Below are 18577 nucleotides of genomic sequence, written 5' to 3'. Positions count from 1 at the left end.
GACCGATGGAATTCTTATGAGCTAAATGCTATAACTCAGGGCTAATGCTTGCCACTGTGCCTGTTCTGTAGGTGTTACTAGGTCCGCTGGGAAGGCAGTTTCACCCCTAGTTATGACCGGTCTGGAGGGTAGTTTTAGGACATACAGCCATCTAGTGGGTAGATCACACAATTTAGGGGTCAGGGCTCCTGTGTTCTCCCCTCTCAGCCTCAATGTCTCCATAAATTCCCTGAAGCATGTGGCTTCAGAGATCTTGAAAGAGGGCTCTGAGCCCTGTAGTAAGTGGACACAATTTCCAGGCTCCTGTGAGACCCGTGGAAGGGAGCTGCTGGGCTGTCATGTGGTTACACTGTTGGGTGTCATGTGGACACAGATCAGAGCTGTGTGCACCCCACTATGTACTTGCCAAAATTTCTTTTGTAAAACAACTTCTTTCTCCTCCTCCTCCTCCTCCTCCTCCTCCTCCTCCTCCTCCTCCTCCTTCTTCTTCTTCTTCTTCTTCTTTTGGTTTTTTGAGACAGGGTTTCTTTGTGTAGCCCTGGCTGTCCTGGAACTCACTCTGTAGACCAGGCTGGCCTCAAACTCAGAAATCCGCCTGCCTCTGCCTCCCAAGTGCTAGGAGTTTGTAAAATATTTATTTTTATGTATGTGGGTATTTTATGTATATGTCTAACTACCATATTTGTGTAGTGCTGGCAAAGGCCTTGGGCTGTCTATCCTCCTGCTAGTACTTCCTGAGTGCTGTGGTTCTAGGCACAGATACACTCACTAGTCTGTGTGATGTTGGGGGTCAAATTGTGGCTGTTGTACATGCTTAGCATCTTTCCAACTCAAGCTAATAAGCCCCAGGTCTTATTTTTCTATAGGATACTATGTGGTTGGTCCACCTTGGTTTACCCAGGTCATGGAAAGAAATTTGGAGATGTGAGGTATGTGTGTGTGTGTGTGTGTGTGTGTTCATGTGTATGTGTGTGTTTGTGTGTTTGTGTGTGTGAGTGTGTGTGTGTATGTGAGTGTGTATGTATGTGTGTGTTTGTGTGAGTGTGTTGTGTTTGTGTGTGTGTATGTTTGTGTATGTGAGTGTGTTTGTGTCTGTGTGTGTTTGTGTGTGTATTTGTGAGTGTGTATGTGTGTGTGTGTATGTTCCTGTATGTTTTTGTGTATGTTTGTGTGTATGTGTGTGTGTGAGTGTGTGTATGTTCCTGTGTGTTTTTGTGTGTGTGAGTGTGCTGCGCTTGTGTGTGTGTGTTTGTGTGTGTGTGAGTGTGTGTGAGTATATGTTTTTGTGTTTGTGTGTGTGTTCATGTGTGTGTTTGAGTGTGAGTGTGTTTGTGTGTGTGCATGTGTGTGAGTGTGTGTTTGAGTGTGAGTGTGTTTGTGTGTATGTGTGTGTGTTCGGTGTTCGTGTGTGTTTTTGTGTTTGTGTGTTTGTGAGTATGTGTGTGTTTGCATGTGTTCATGTGTGAGTGTGCTCATGTGTGTGTTTGTGAGTGTGAGTGTGTGTATTTGTGTGTGTTCATGTGTGTGTGTGCATGCGTGTGTGTGCGTGCGTGTGTGTGTGTGTGTGTGTGTGTGTGTGTGTCTCACTCACAGGAGAAACAGAGACCCCCATCCACACCCGTTCTTCTCTTTGCCTGTGTAGCTTTCATGGCTTCCTGTTTCCAGGGTTTGGATTTCTGTTCATTTAAAGTCAGATGTATGCAGCTATCAGGTCAATGCTTAAATGCCAGTTGGCCCCACCCTTTTCCTTGGTACTAGGGCCTTGTACACCAGGGCAAGCATCTATCACTGAGCTGTATACCTGGCTCCATGTCCACAGTTTATTTTGAGACATAGGGTCTTAGTAAGGTGACAAAGAGATCTATGAACTTCTATCTCAGGCAGGCCTTGAACTTGTGATCCTCCTGCCTCAACCTCTCTAGTAGCTGAAATTATAGATCTGTACCTCCACTTTTAGCAAAATTAAATGATTTAAACTTTAAAAAGATGTATTATTATTATTATTATTATTATTATTATTATTATTATTATTATTTGGAAAGCCTGCCTAATCGACATGAACCCTTGAAGAGACGGAAAGCCGTCCTTTCTTCCAGCTTTGCCCTGACCATACTTCTCGACTTTATACCTGTGTGCCTCACCCTCTACCTAGTTCTTTCAGTGCTGCAACCCAGATGAGTCAATGCTGAAATACCTGATTTTAAATAACCCATACCCAAACGGGCCAGTGCCCCTAATGTCGCTAATAGCATCTCTGACCTTGAAGTCACTCAGGCCTGAGTCATCTTTGGTTCCTGTCTGTCTTTGCCCTTCATGCTCTATCCACTGTCAAGCCACATGGGGCTTGTCCCTGAGCTTGGGCTTAACTCTTTAAGTCAATCCCGATGACTTTACCCTGCCCTATAGTCTTACCTTTCTACACAATTCATTTAGTTCCACTTCACCCCTACCCAAGACTGGCCCAGTGAGGTTCAATCAGACTTTTTTAGGTTTTCCTTTTTTTTTTTTTAATGATTTTTCCAGATAGTACAGGCTGGCCTTGAACTTCTTGAATGTGAGATCCTCCTGTTTCAGCTTCCAGTGTGCTGGAATCAGAGGTGTATGCTACCAAGACTGGTTCAAACTAGACCGTTTTCTAATGAAAAAAGATACTGTGGGGCTGGCGAGATGGCTTGGCAGGTAAGAGCACTGACTGCTCTTCCGAAGATCCTGAATTCGGATCCCAGCAACCACATGGTGGCTCACAACCACCCGTAATGAGATCTGACACCTTCTTCTGGTGCGTCTTAAGACAGCTACAGTGAATTACTCCAGAGCAAGCGAGCAGGGCCTGAGTGAGTGGGGAGGCAGAGGTCCTGAGTTCAATTCCCAGCAGCCACACACATGATAGCTCATGGCTATCTGTACAGCCATAAATAAAATAAATCTAAAAAAAAAAAAAGATACTGTGAGGTCTGAGCCATAAAACTGCAAACTGAACTCTAGTCACTGATTCAAGGTCCCAGCCCGCTACCTGAGAGCTTTATTGGCCATCACTCTGTGGAGTGTACTCTTTATCAATCTAACTTCTGCCTGTGTAAAGTCCTCCACCCTCTCAAAGCTACCTCTTCTTACCTCAAACAAACGAACAATAAACACTCTACTACTCTCCTGTCCAGAAATAATTCCTTCTCCTTCTGACGCCTCGCTTTTATTTTTTCCTGCTCATTCTGGGGTGACCGCATTCGCCCGCAGTGTGAGGTTTGTGTGCCATGCTGAATCATTTCTTTGGCTTCAGACTCTGGTACAGCTTTCTCTTCCTGTTGGAATTCCCTAGAGCGCTATTGTGGCCCAGGTCTGTGGCTGCCTCTGCTCTCCTCCCGGGCAGCTGGGTCATTTGTAGGTCATGTCGGGCTCTTTTAGGGCTCTGAGCCCTTCACACATGCAGAGGGCACAGCTCTTTTGATCAGGTCCACCAGTTGGCCTGGGTGGGCTTGGTGACACTGCTGATTCCAGTCCTCTCATCCTGATCATTTCAGTTAGCCCACTCACAGAGACCAGTGTTCCCAATCCTTCAGAACTACAATCCTTTTGCCAAGACTGGTTGAGTCAATCTTTTTTCTTTGTTGTTTTGAGACAGGGTCTTACTGTGTAGCTTGAGCTGTCCTTAAACTCACCCAGTTTCCCAAGTGCTGGGACCACAGGCACCAGCCACCATGCCTTGCTTTAGTCTGTTTTGTGTTACTATAACAGAATACCTGAGGCTTGGTAGTTTAGAAAGAACAGAGATTTAAATTTTTTTTTATAGTGTTTGCATGGTAAGTACTCTAGCGACTAAACTGTCTTTCTAGCCATGCCATTTCAGACCTTAAGATTTCAGGAGCACTTGGGAGGCAGAGGCAGGCGGATTTCTGAGTTCGAGGCCAGCCTGGACTACAGAGTGAGTTCCAGGACAGCCAGGGCTCTACAGAGAAACCCTGTCTCGAAAAACCAAAAAAAAAAAAAAAGGTTTCAGGATAATGAGTTAGAGACGTAGCTCAGTTGGTAGAATTGCTTACCCTGGATTTGAGTCCCAGTGCACTATAAATTGGGTGTGATGGTATGTAACTTATAACCCCAGCATTCAGAAGGTAGAGATAAGAGGATTAGGAGTTTAAGGTTAACCTTGGCTACACAGAGAGTTTGTAGCCACCTTGGGGCTACAAGAGAACCCACCACAAACCAAGCCAAGCCAAACCAAACCAAATCAAACCAAACTAAAAGCTTCCAAAGACCCCCTGACTCCATGTGCTGCTTCCAGACACACTGGGGTGGAGGTCAGCCAGAAGGCATCAGACAGCCCCACACCCATGGCTTGCTGGGATCAGCTATGTAGCAGCTCTTCCCATAGCGCTCTCAGCTGGTATCCCAGCATGCTAGGAGCTCTGCAGTTCTGGGGTCTTCATGGTGATATTGCCTCCACTGCTCTAGAGGATTGATGGTTCCACTTGGTTTTGCCCTAAGACTTTCTATATTGTCTCTGCCCTCATGACTCTAGCTGCTTTCTGTGACAGAGTTTGAAATCAAGGTGAAATGAACCATGGCCTCTTCTTTAGTATCAGTGACATATGGAGGCTGCAAAGCCTATGTGTGCTCTTGTAAGTGATCCAAGCTGGACCTGGGATGGCTGAACCATGATTCTGGGTGGAGGCGGGGCTCCATGTCAGAACATAGAGAACAAAGACCTGAAGTGACCCAGGCTTGGAATGTTGATCTCTCTCTACACCCTGGGGCTGCCCTGAAAATCTCTGAAGTGCCTTCATTTTTCTATTGTCTTGATAAATACCACCTGCCTTCTGCCCCTATTGATCTCTTTATCAAAAGATCAAATCTGCTTGTTCATCCTTTGCTTGGGAGGCTGTGAATCATTCAAATCCATAAGCTGTTTGCTTTTGATCTTTAAATTACTTTTCGGTTTAATCCTATGTCTAAAGGCACTCCTACAGCATCTTCAATATTTTTCTTAGAGTTTCTTTCACTAATTATCTTTTACAAAAAAAAATGATATCTACATGTATGTACTGCATGTGTTTGTGCATGTAATTGTTTGTGAATGCCTGTGGAATCCAGAAGAGGGCATTTGACCCCATGGAGCTGGAGTTACAAGCAGTTAAGAACCGAGCTGGGCTTACAGGCAGTTTTGAACTGCTGAAGTGGATGCTGGGAACTGAACTAGGGTCCTTTGGAAGAGCAGAGAGCATTCTTCATTGCTAAGCCATCTCTCCCTACCAGCTGTTCTTGTTCATTGACTTTAAGTTTTGCTTTCAAAATGCTCAGACTTGGACAGACCGTAGCACAATCCTTTGCTGGTATCTACAAGGGTGATCCTTACTCCAGCTGCTCTTCCACCCCCTCATTAGACCTCAGCAAAATGGCCTTTAGGGAACATAGATATTTCTAGTCAAATCCTGACTGTGACATCTTCAATCATCTCGGAGAAGTTCTGTGCTGGGAGATGGCTTAGTAGGTAAAGTGCCTACCAGTCAACCATCAGAACCCGACTTCAGATCCCCAACACCCACAGGAGAAAGCCAGGAGGTGGTGTGCATCTATGGCCCTAGTCTTGAGATGAGTGGGAGAGGTGGAGTGGGGAAGACGGTAAGTCCTCAGAGCTTTCTGGCCATCCAGTATAACTAGTTGATGAGCCCTGGGCTCGAGGGGGGAGGCTCCTTCTCAAAACTAAACAAAGCAAGAAACAAAAAAGTTTCTTCTCTCTGAGCCCTCAACAGAGTTTTCTTAATCTTTCATTTATGGCAACACAGCTCCTATCCCAGCATCCCCTTCAAAACTGGTCCAGCTTCTAACTCATCGCCTGGTTCCAAAGCTGCTTTCATGGTTTTGACACAATGTCACCATAACACCTGCTTCTGTGGCCCCAATTTCCTGACTTACTTTGTTGTATAATGGAATAGCAGAGACTGGAGACTCTTTTGGTTTTTTGAGACAGGGTTTCTCTGTGTAGCCTGGCTGTCCTGGAACTCACTCTGTAGACCAGACTGGCCTTGACTCAGAGATCTACCTGCCTCTGCCTCCCAAGTGCCGGGATTAAAGGCGTGCGCCACCTCCGCCCAGTGAGAATGGGGATTCTTAAAACACAGTTTAGTTTCTCATAGTTCCTGAGACTGGGATACCCAAGACTGAGGCTCTGAGAGCTGTCTTATTGCATCATCTCACCTCAGACGGTGTAGGAAGAGGGTGGCAGGGGTGGGGAGGCCTGGGACATGGTACATTTTCCTGGTACAAATCTGGTCTTCAAAGATGGGCTGCAGTTGGACTTTGAAGTCTTGACTCTGTGGCAAATATGGCTTTCGAGGCCCAGAGGCTCCGTGTGGGGGCTTCTTTTTCTTCTTTTTTTCTCCTTCTCTTGTCACTCCTGAAATTTGTTTATTTTATTTTGGCATTTATATAGTTTCACCATGTAACAGAGCATGGTCTGGGTATTGATTTGTAGACTAGGTTGGTCCAGAAATCGCAGGGATCTACTTGTCTCTGTCTCCTAATGCTGGGATTAAAGGTATACACCATTATGCTAGGCTTAGAATTTTATTCTTTTATTGAGAGACTACAAAGTTCCTCAAATTCTACTTTTTAAAATATTTTAGTTATGTGGATGAGTGTTTGTCTGGGTGCGTGTGTACCAGCTGTGTGCAAGTTCCCTTGGAGACCTGAAGAGGGCTTCAGCTCCCCTGGAGCTAGAGTTAAGACAGCTATGCGCACACCAACACGATATGCTGGGAACTAAACTGCAATAGCCTAGAAGAGCCAAGGACTTTTTTAAAAACCAGATTGAATCATATGTTTGAAGTAGAAAATGAACATACTGTGATCCCACGTATTGTAAGTAACCCATTAATTACAGTGATACCAAAATGTTGATTATTGGTTTACTATATTGAGCTATCTTAAGTAGCACTAAACATATTCTTATTGGTAAGTTCCCAATGAGTAGTGTTGTTCTAAACACAGAATACACAGCACCACATCACCATACCAAACTTCTATTTGGTAATTAGAGTCTAAAGTGACTAAACTGTATGTGTCATATTCCTTTTTTCCACTCTTAGATGTCTTGCTATCTAGCCAAGAGTGTCTAGGTACTCCGATGTGCAGTTTAAGATACTTTTGAAGTGTCAGTAATCCTCCTGCCTCAGTCTCCTGAATGCTGAAATTAGAGAACTACCATGCATGGCTAAAAACTTTGGTCTCTTATCCCTATTTTGTAGCACAGAAACATTGCTGTAAGGAAAAGACAACATGCTCCTTAGGCTAAGAAGAGCTGGGAGAGGTCAGGGTGATCTGCAGGGGCTGTGCTGGGAGAGTGGGGCCCTAACTGATTGGTCGGCCAAGAGTCCTCTGGGCTGATGTCTGGTAAAGGGGATAGAAGATACACCAAGGAAGAGGGTATTATTGATACACACCTAACCCTAGCTCACTTTCAGACTTGGATATTTTAGAGCCTATATTTGGCTGATATTTTACCGAACCCGTGTAACTTTCACTGGGTAAAGAACTATGTGTATATACTTTAATTTTTTTTGAGAGAGTCTTAGTTCCGGCTTGCCTGGACCTTGGAATCCTCCTGCCTCAGCCCCTTGAATTCTGGGATTATGGGCATGTGTTACCATGCTTGGTGGAAGGGCAAAAAGTTGATGAGAAATAACCAGATTATATCTCAATGTATACACATTTTTTGTTTTGTTTCGTTTTGTTTTTCGGGACAGGGTTTCTCTGTATAGCCCTGGCTGTCCTGGAACTCACTCTGTAGACCAGGCTGGCCTCAAACTCAGAAATCCGCCTGCCTCTGCCTCCCAAGTGCTGGGATTAAAGGCGTGCGCCACCACTGCCTGGTATGTATGCACATTTCCGTTGGTCTTGTTTCCTTTATTGTTTCATTAAAATAGGATGTGATAGGCAGTCTTTGGTTCACAGCCTTGCTGTGATTTACCCACAGGCCGAGCATATCTCCTCTCCTGCTTTTCCTACAGTAGTGCGGTAGTCAGAATACTCGTTGTGGGGGTGGGGCCTAGGGAAGCTGATGTGGCTGTCTCTCCTGCCCTCACTCTCTCTGGGACGGTCTTCTGTTGTAGAGGTCTGGGCTCAGAAGTATGAACCAGACACTAGACTTCTGGTTTTTGAGACGGGGTCTCACTGTGTATCTCTGGCTGGCCTGGAATTTGTATGTAGGCCAGGTTGGCCTTGAACTCACCAGAGATCGACTTGGCTCTGTCTCCCAAGTGCTGGGACTAAAGGCATGTGCCACCATGCTGGGCAGACTCTGGGTTTTTAAGGGAGGGGTGTTGGAGTGACAAGTTGCCTCTTTTCTCATACAGGTGCTTTAGTGAAGAGTCCTGCGTCTCCATCCCTGAAGTGGAGGGCTACGTGGTGGTTCTTCAGCCCGATGCCCCTCAGATCCTTCTGAGCGGCACAGCTCATTTTGCCCGTCCAGCTGTGGACTTTGAGGGACCCGAGGGAGTCCCCTTATTCCCCGATCTTCAGATCACCTGCTCCATTTCTCACCAGGTGGAGGCCAAAGTAGATGAGAGTTGGCAGGGCACAGGTAAGGACAACCTGTGACCTGGTCCAGAGAAGGGTGGCATCGGTAACCCAATGGAGGGAGTGACTACAGGGCTGGAAGAACTTTCTCTGTGTGACTGAGAGCAACTTACCCTTAAAATCCAGAGCCTGTGGGAAGGAAACCTGCAAGTATAAGGAAATGTTGCCTGCTGATTTCATGATGATGTTTATCCAGACGGGCAGTGGTGACGCACGCCTTTAATCCCAGCACTTGGGAGGCAGAGGCAGGCGGATTTCTGAGTTTGAGGCCAGCCTGGTCTACAGAGTGAGTTCCAGGGTAGTCAGGGCTTATGTGACGACAATGTCTGAGTCTCAGAACCTCAGTGGGTACGGCTCTCACCTTGACCCTGATTCTCCCCCCACAGTGACAGACACACGCATGTCAGATGAGATTGTACACAACTTGGATGGCTGTGAGATTTCTCTGGTGGGGGATGACCTAGATCCTGAACGAGAGAGCCTGCTCTTGGACATGGCTTCCCTGCAGCAGCGAGGCCTGGAGCTCACCAACACATCTGCCTACCTCACCATTGCTGGTCAGTGAGGCCATGCATCTGACTTCTTTGTTGTGTGTGACTTTCTCATGAGTAATCACGTGGCTCCTACTTCCTTGGGATGTTGGTCAGATACCTTTTTGTTCCTTCTTAGCTGGAAGAGCCTCTGGCTCTCAGATTGAGGGCAGCATGTTGGGCAGAGGCTCTGAATATTTCTTTTCCCTTTGCTCTCCATAGCCTGGCTCACCAACTCTTCTGGTTTTACTTTCATGTCCCCTCTGGTCTCTGTCATCTCTCTCCTGCTTCTGTCTTGCCCAACCAGCTTTCGAGTCTTCTAGCTCTTTGATGAGGTTACCCTCTCTATCTTTTCCTGCATCCAGCATAGCTTTAAGAGCTCATCTCAGTGAAGGGTGGGAAGTGATGATTTCCAGGGGAAGCTGCCTCCAGGAGAATGGGGGAGATGACAATGACCGGTCCTTTCCATTCCAGCTCTCACCAAAGCTGTGTCCCCTCCATTTTCTTCCCTTGGAAGATGCCTTGATCTTCCTTTCCATAACTATCTAGAGTCTTCCATCCCTGGGGAGTCCCAGAAGCCGCAGGGCTAGGTGAGAAGGTCAGAGAAGCAAATATGGCTTTGCTTACTCTAATCCTGTAGACCAGAGTGTGTGGGAGCATTCTTCTCCGAGCTGTCAGCTTACAACTTTGTTGACTGGATGGGGCTACGTATCCCTCCCACTGTGTTGTCAGCTGGTTGCAGCCTGAGATGCAATGAGCTTGTCTCCTTATTCCCCAGGGGTGGAGACCATCACTGTGTATGAAGAGATCCTGAGGCAGGCTCGTTATCAGCTTCGGCACGGAGCTGCCCTGTATGCCAGGAAATTCCGGCTTTCCTGTTCGGAGATGAATGGCCGATACTCCAGCAATGAATTCATCGTGGAGGTACCTGCAGAATCCCTTTCCTTTCTTGGTCACCTGCTCTGTACAAGGAGCCAGGATGTACTGACCTCAGATAGATGGTTGATGGACAGGGAGTTTGTTGCATTGGACATTCCTAGGCCCATGACAGATGGCGGAGGAGATGTAGGGTGATAGTTATGGTGTTGGGCATGGGAGAGATAGCTCACAGCTAAGCCCAGTGACCTGTGTTTGTATTTGATCTTTAGAAACTGCAGACAGAGAAAAGTGTCTCCTGCAAGTTGTCCTCTGTGTTATGAGTCCCAAATGAGAGAGGGGTGTAACGAGTGAGCTTGGAGTGGGGTGGGGTGGGGTGGGCCTTGGGGAGAAGCAGTTGTACTTACAGGGCCCTGCCTTTCCTCAGGTCAACGTCCTGCACAGCATGAACCGGGTGGCCCATCCCAGCCATGTGCTCAGTTCACAGCAGTTCTTGCACCGTGGTCACCAGCCTCCTCCTGAGATGGCTGGACACAGCCTGGCCAGCTCCCACCGGAACTCCAGTGCGTACGCTGAGGGGAAGTGAGGCATAACACTCATCCCTGTATCCTTGAGAGGGGAGGGGGCCGAGGCAATGGATTCTGTTTTCTGTGGTATCAGCCTTAGTGACAATGGTGGGATAATCTCTTCATCCTTCTGGACCTCAACTTCACTGTAAAGGTGAATCCTGGGCCAATGCAGGGTACTCAAGCCTGAAGCCATAAGTAGTGTGGGCTGTGGGCATCTTTATTATTCTTGCTGCCATCCCTGTCCTCAAAAAGTTAGCTGGGTTCTAGAAACTTCTGTAGTGAAGTTATTTATTTAGTGCCTATAGCATACCAGCACTACCTGAAGATGTACTGGGGATAAAGGGCTTTTAGGAGCTGTGTGCATAGTGGCACGTGATTATGACGTCAGCACCCAGGAGGCAGAAACAGACCGAGGTTGGGGAGAAGCCTGATTGGGCCACATGGTGAGATCTATCAGTTTAAAAGAGAGAAAAGAGTTCAAGGCCAGCCTGGTCCACAGAGTGAGTTCCAGGACAGCCAGGGCTACACAGAGAAACCCTGTCTTGAGAAAAAAAAAGAGAGAGAGGAAAAGAAAAGGAGAGAAAGAAAAGAAGAACAAGGAGGTGGGCGACAAAATGGCTCAGCTGTCAAGCCTGATGACCTGAATTTGAGTTTGAGCCCTGGGACCTACATCGTAGACTGAGAGAGAGAGACCGATTCCCACAAGTTGGACTTCCACACATGTACCATGGAATATGCATTAACACACACACACACACACACACACACACACACACACACACACACACACACACGCATGCATGCACGCACGCACGCACACACCCTAAAACAAATAAATAAATACAATAAATAGAATGAATTGCAGACTAGCCATCTTCCTCTCCCTGCGGTCAGAGTAGATGCTATTAAACATATGATCCTATGTTTTCTGGGAAATATTTCTAAATCAACTGATGTCAAATGTTGTATCAGGATGGGCAGTCTGCTTCCCAGTTATGGTCCTGTACTAGTGGCTCATTGTTTCTAACACTAAGAACTGCGTAATTACACACACATACACAAAAGGGAGCAAATGTGAGCACAAAGAAGAAAAATCAACCTTGCTTCTGGCAGATTGAGGTGCTGTCCTGATGGGGCAGGCTGTGTTTCTACTGTGGTTCATGAGTCTATCCTCTTTCCTTCCTCCCTTCCTCCCTTCCTCCCTCCTTCCCTCCCTTCCTCTCTCCCTCCCTCCCTTCTCCCTCTTTCCCTCCCTCCCTCCCTCCCTCCCTCCTTTCCTTTCTTATTTTATAAAGTTGACACCAAACCATCTTGTAACCCGATATTTACACTTCAGGCTAAAATAAGTCTTTTTTTTTTTTTAAGATTTTATTTTTTTTATTCTATGTATACAATGTAGCTGTCTTCAGATTCTCCAGAAGAGGAAGTCAGATCTCTCCTTATGGATGGTTGTGAGCCATCATGTGGTTGCTGGGATTTGAACTCAGGACCTTCGGAAGAGCAGTTGGTGCTCTTAACCACTGAACCATCTCTCCAGCCCCTAAAATAAGTCTTTTTTTGAACTATTAAAATCCGAACAGTGGCCATACATTGCTGAAAGTGACTTTGGGGACCCTTTTAGAATTGTTTCCAGAGCCCATTTGGAGATGCAGTTATTCTCATCACTTTTGAGACACACCTTGCCTTTGGCCTGGTGAAGTTACCCAACTTCACTGTCTGATTTTGTCAGAGTTGGCTCTGGAAGTCATTCAGATGTTTTAAGCACTAAGCCCACTCCCAAAGGCCACAGACTGCCTCTTTTGAAAAGCAGCAAAAGGTCACAGGCTCTTTAGGTGATTCCCCGAGGAGCTCACGGTCACCGGGTCACCTCATACTTCATTTTTGGGGCTGGATGTTGAGCTCTGCTCCCATGAATAAGCTCTGCTTCCATGAGCAGGCTCAAGCTAGAGCTGGGTGTCATGTTCTTTTCTCAGTTCCTTCTCTCTTTGGTTTGAGTTCCCAGGAGCTCAGAGCTTCCTCCCTGAGTGTCCCACTGCCTGGGTGGCTCTACAGGCAGTGTCTGTCATCTTGCATCCCCCTGCTCTGCCAGGGATGCTCTGGTACTGTGTGTCATCTCCTTGATTCTCCCTAGGGAACCCCTTGTGACTTACATCCAGGCCAACCAGCTGATAGTCAGTGGAGAGGAGCCCCCTCTCTTCCCCTCATCCTTTATTTTGTCCCTAGTGGGTACAGAGTTCATGTTTCTCTGAGGTCACTTATGAGTGCTAGGGCTTGAGCTTAGCAGATGACACACTTCAACCATACCCATCAAACCTGTTCCTTGCATTGCTTCGGACAGACTCTAAGGTGTTCTCTTTTCTTCACCTCCCAAGTCCATTACTGCTTCTCAGAATTGTGGTTTCATGAGGGTAAACTACTCTAAAACTACAGAAGAAACAAGCGGTACCGTCTCCTCCAGTGACAGAGGCTCATTTCAGTGTGGCTTCTTGGGCACCAGGCAAGAGAGAGCCTTGGTAAATAAGAATGACCAAGAAAGATTCTGTGACATATGTGGAGTTTGCCCCGGGTGCTGAAGATCAGGAGGTCTCAGGCAGAAGCATGGCACACAGTGAGGATCTGAGAAGGTAGTTAAGGAGAGAGACAAGTGATGAGGGCATTATGCCATTGTTACCCCAAACTTTGATTCACATCTGTGGCATGGGGAACTTTAGACTCTCTTGGTGGTTGACATCCCAACGTGATGAGAGACAGGGATCAATGCTTTTCTACTTTAATTAATTAATTAATTAATTAATATTATTGTGTCTTTGTGTATATGTGAAGTGTATATGTGGGCACATGGGTCAGAGGTCAGAAGACAACTTTGTGGAGTCAGCAGTCCTTTCATGCTTTCCAGGGATTGAACTCACACCACTAGGCTTACAAGGCAAGCGCCTTTAATCTCTGAGACATCGGTCAGCTCTATCAGAGTTTAAAGATCCTCACGTAACTCTATTGCATAGTGGAGTTTGGAAGCCATTTTTTTACATTGATTTTTTTTTTTCAAGTACCTGAAGCACCTTAGAAAGATGTGCAAAGAAACAGCACTAAAGAATGGTGATGACCAGGAAAGAGAACTGAGGTTGTCTGGGAAAAAGCAGGGCTCACTTGAGTGACTGGGGAGACTGGGAAGCGTCCTGGGGTGGCTATTCGCAAAATATTTTATGTACTGACATGAAGATAGCCTTGTGTGACTCTGTGTAATGAAATAACAAACAAAAAGCAAAAGGAAAAAAGAGAGAATTCCTTTTAAAAAGCTGACTGAGTCTGTCACGTGATTGAACGAAAGCAAAGGAGGAGAAGGAAGGAAGCCTGCCACTGTATTTCTAGTTACTTGGGAGGTGGAGGCAGGAGGATTACTTGAGTCCAGGAGTTCAAGTCCAGCCTGGGCAAACAAAGTGATATGCTGTCTAATAAAACCAAAATAAAACAAGATAAAGGAACCCAACCCAAAATACTTAAAAGAGAAAAAGAATTAGGAAGGAGGGAAGAGCAACGGCGAGAGGAGAACAAGACGAAGCCAGGGACTGGTGTCAGTTCACATACAGCACATACTGTGAGCCGCTGAACAAAGAGAAGCCCTAACAACTGTGGAATCACAGGGTGGGAAGTGTGCATGCCCAAGAACATCTCAGACCCTTCTTCATCAGGGCAGAGTTAGGCTGGGCTGTGGACAGCACTTTCTTTTCTTTTCTTTCTTTCTTTCTTTCTTTCTTTCTTTCTTCCTTTTAGATTTATTTATTCATTATATGTAAGTACATTGTAGCTGTCTTCCTACACACCAGAAGGTGGCATCAGATCTCATTACAGATGGTTGTGAGCCACCATGTGGGTTGCAGGGATTTGAACGCATGACCTTCAGAAGAGCAGTCAGTGCTCTTAACCACTGAGCCACCCCTCCAGCCCCCTGTGGGCGTGCGGCACTTTCCACAGTGTCCCTATGGACCACATGAGCCATTTGCTAAAACCTCTCTTAATGTTGGCCGCAGTGGTCACCCAAGGTCAGAGTTCACTGTGTAGATCTAATGTAGCGAGATCTAATGGGCTTTTGAGGTCTTGATTTTTGTCTGTAGTTAATTTAAAAACTCATCCAACCTTCTGGTTTATGCTAATGAATCAGAGCTGTTGGCCTACAGCTGGAGTGTTTGCATGTTGTCCTTTTGGAAGTCACAAGGTCATCTGCTGTGGCTTGCACTCTGAAAGCGGGACTGCCTGGGCTTAGCCACAGGGCCATCTTCTTGGACTTGCCCATGGGCTTTGAACAGTTTCAAAGAAAGAAGAGCTCTGCCCCCTTTCCCCTTCCTCCCTATACCCAGGCAGTTGAGAAATGCTGATCCAACCAGGCTGATCTTTGCCTTGGAGACAGAGCCTAGTGAGTGAGCCTGCCGGGGCCCCACCCCTGCAGAGTTAGCTCTATTTGGCAAGTAGTCCAAAATGGGCCATCGGTCACGTCGGGAAGTGAACTAGCTTGACAGAGAACCATCAGGCTGGCCTCGGGGCGCTGGGACAGCCCCAGCAAGGCATTCTCACTCATCTGCTCCGACCTGGAGTGCTGGCAGTGTGTGTGCTTGGCAGCTGGCAAGAGAGGTCTGCAACTGGGCATGTGGGCCCTTTGATGTCATCTCCTCTGTGCTCAGGTTCTGTTTCTTAACGTGTGACTTTAAGGATGTCGGTAAATTTGAAGCTGGGTTGCAGTGTGACCTTTATGTAGGGCTTGCTTGTGTGTGACTGCTAGTGGGTGTCCGTGAAACACACACACACGGACTATTTCTCAGGAATAGGACTGCCTGGGGTGTGAAGGGCAGCGTGAACCCATGTGGCAGGTAGTGACCCAGCTGCCCAGGAGGGCTCTGGGCTTGGGAGTGTATCTGTGGGGTCTCTTCCTCCATTTGCTGTCTCTGGGGTTTGCGCTTCCTCCGCTTTGCCTCCTCATGCTTCTCCGAGGGTTCTCTCTGTGTGCACAGAACGGGGCCCGGGTTGTGTTGACAGCTGCTCGCTCTGTGGCCCTTAGGGCCCAGGTCTGTAGCGTTTATGTCTTCCTTCAGGGGGGTGCTTGGTTTGCCCAGCTGGCAGGGAGTTGGGTGAACCTGCTCATACGGCTCGTTGGTGCCATGCTAGAGACTCTGTCACATATCCCATCAATCCTGCTGCGTGAGAAGGCTGCTAGGTGGCTGGTACAGGCAGGCGTGTGGGCAGCGAGAGGCCTGGCTCGGGTATGGGGCCTGGCGATGTTTGTCCAGCTGTGTGCCCACTCGTTCTTCATTGGCACGTGTCTGTGTCTGCACATCTGCCTTTCCACCATCAGCTCCAAGGTCCATGTGAGCGTACATATGCCCTTCTGTCTCTCACTGCCTGTGAGAGTCCATGTACCCCTGAATCTGGGCATCAGAATGAGGCTACCGGGTGGGAGTCCCAGGAGTGCAGAGGTGGAGGTAGGAAGACCTCAGGGGGAGACTCCGAATGCACAGCAGCCCCGCAGGACCAGGACCCTCAGGCCTACACGGAGAAGGGAGGTGTCACGGAACAGGAGTGAACCCAGGCCAGGTGGGTAAGTGAGGGGACCTGTCCTCAGTCTTGGGGATGGTGACTCCTCTTTCTGGTCAGCAGGCCAGGATTAGAGCTGTTTTGCCTCTCATCCCAGTCAGTCCCCTGTAGCTGCCCCTGTCTTTCCCTCTGGGGAGTCGGTGGTCCCTGGGGAAGATCCAGGCAGAAAGATACAGAAAGCTTCCAGTTTTTGCCATTTATCCTAAGGCAACATGGCTGCTGAGGCGGGAGTAGGCTGGGGCCTTCTCCACACCACCCGCCTCTCTTTGTGCATCTGCCTCCCCGGCTGTGTGCCTTTGGCCCTCGGAGCAGGCTCTCTCTTCTTCCTTTCCTATTTACACTTCCTGGTGGGGTCTGTTTCTCTTCCAGTTTCTCAGGTTATTGGCCTCCTCAAGACCACTTTGAAGGCTGTGGTTTATTTACTCTTGGACTTTTCCCACTGAGCAGTTTCATCTATCAGCACCCTATAACCCCTGAGCCCGAATTTCCCGAGCATGCTATGTTCTGCTGACCCCTTGCTCTCCCCCGCAGTGGTCCCCAGTGCTGCGACTCTCATCATTGTGGTATGCGTGGGCTTTCTGGTGCTTATGGTTATCCTCGGCCTCGTTCGGATCCACTCCCTTCATCGCCGCGTCTCAGGAAGTGGCGGACCTTCAGGGGTTTCCACTGACCCGAAAGACCCTGACCTCTTCTGGGATGATTCTGCTCTCACCATTATCGTGAATCCCATGGAGGTGAGTGGCCTGGAGGGATGAAGCAAAAACTCCTGATGAGGGCCCACGCCCTAGGCGAAAGCTCTTGGTGCAGCTGCTGAGAGTCTGGAGGGGGAAGGGTGAGACTGGGGAGGGACTCTGCAATGGCGCATGCGTGCCTGCTTGCCTGCGAGCTCGTGTGCCCTCAAGGAGAGGTTCTGCCTTTGGCAAGGCTGTAGAGCTCTCTCTCTCTGCTTTTGTCTTCTCCAGTCCTACCAGAACCAGCAGACCTGTGTGGCAGGGGTGGCTGGTGGCCAGCAAGAGGAAGAGGACAGCAGTGACTCCGAAGCAGCCGACACCCCCAGCAGCGATGAGAGACGCATCATTGAGAGCCCCCCACACCGCTACTGAGGCTCCAACCCTGCCAGGAGAGAGAGAGGCCTGCCCTGGGGAGACAGGCACCCAGGAAAGAAGGGAGAACGGCATTTTGAGAGAAGAGAGACCAAGGGGGAGAAAGAGCTCTTCATTTGGAGCAGTCCTTCAAACTCAGAATCCCAGGAGGCCCCACAGGGGTTGCCCTCCTCCTTCAGCCTGCCCCTGCCATGGGGTGCCCTTCCTGGCGGGCATCTGCCCCAGCTGGCTGCCCTGGGAGAGTGGCTGGATGGCTTTGGCTGCCCTCTAGCCCACCTGTGGCAGCACCCCCAGCCAGCCACATACTGTATCAGGGAGGGGGATATCAACAGCCTTGGTTGAGGTGGGAATGGAATTGATGGGAGCCTGCTGCTGTGTCCTTCTCTTCTACTCTGTTCTGTCCGTGAGGGCCTTCCTTCTGTTGCCCCGCCCCCTCCCGCTTCCCTAGGATCCCCTCGCCTCTATTTCCATTTCACTCTGGGGATCTCTGCTCCTCCCTCTTCTCAGCCTCCTCCCTCTCTTGTCCTCTTTTCCTCTCCTGCCTGAGCAGTACCAAGGTCTTACTGTCTCTATTCCTTTCTCCATGGCCTGCTTTGCCTAGGTTGTGGGGAAGGAGGTGGAGCGGGACCCTGGGGGTGTATTATATATAGTGTATATTTTTTCAATGTTGTCGTGAGCGCAGCTCCTGTGTTTCTGTGTGCAGCTCACAGCCTTGTATGTGTGCGTGTGTGTGGCATTGTCATGTCCTGGGGTGAGGGTAGGGGATGGGTGTGGTAAAGGAGGGCCGCACCCTAGGGTTTTCAAATAAAATAACCAGGAAAAAGTTCTAGCTTGCTCTCTACCTGGCTGATTCTGTGTGGTTGTGGGTTTTCTGAGCGTAGGGGCCCGTTTAGGCCTCTGAGCAAGTGGAGGTGACAAGGCAGGGCTGGCTCTGGCTGTGCAAATCTCTAGGTGGTCAGGTCACTGGGAATGTAAGATGGGGACTGAGGACTCACTCTGTCTTCTTCCCCCTCCATCCTGGAAAAGAATGACGTAGGTGCATGCGCAGATGCCCACTGCTCTCTGGGGACATTGTCAGCTCCTCCTCCTCACTTTCAAAATCCCAACCAGAACACGTCCGCTCCGGAAAGCATAAGGGAGGACACTGATTATTCTGTTCTTTGCAACTAAGAGATCAAGAGCTTTTTGCTGATGAATCTGTGGCTCAGGTCCAAGGGATGTATCTCTGATTTGCCACACCGCCTGATATGGCCGCTGGGCAGCCTTAACTCTCTTAACACTGGCGTGGTAATATGGCAGGTTCTGGTCTGTCCTCAACCTTTGGGCCATTGTTTACTGGCCTTTG

General features: G+C 48.3%; 1 protein-coding gene across 1 annotated transcript in view; it reads left to right on the top strand.

The window, feature by feature from the left end:
- Positions 1-18061, top strand: part of Clstn3 (calsyntenin 3) — a 33805-nt gene extending 15744 nt beyond the window's left edge. Inside the window, exons 13-18 of the mRNA XM_031383340.1 lie at positions 8349-8575; positions 8958-9128; positions 9880-10025; positions 10405-10540; positions 16661-16863; positions 17092-18061. Coding sequence (XP_031239200.1) covers positions 8349-8575; positions 8958-9128; positions 9880-10025; positions 10405-10540; positions 16661-16863; positions 17092-17232 — 1024 coding nt within the window. The 3' untranslated portion in view covers positions 17233-18061. The remainder of the gene's footprint in view (positions 1-8348; positions 8576-8957; positions 9129-9879; positions 10026-10404; positions 10541-16660; positions 16864-17091) is intronic.
- The last annotated feature ends 516 nt before the right edge of the window (positions 18062-18577 follow it).

This window comes from Mastomys coucha, unplaced genomic scaffold, assembly GCF_008632895.1.
Source record: "Mastomys coucha isolate ucsf_1 unplaced genomic scaffold, UCSF_Mcou_1 pScaffold20, whole genome shotgun sequence".
In the NCBI taxonomy this organism is placed as follows: Eukaryota; Metazoa; Chordata; class Mammalia; order Rodentia; family Muridae; genus Mastomys; species Mastomys coucha.
The sequence above is the reverse complement of the archived record's forward strand: the minus strand, read 5'-3'. Positions and strand labels throughout refer to the sequence as shown.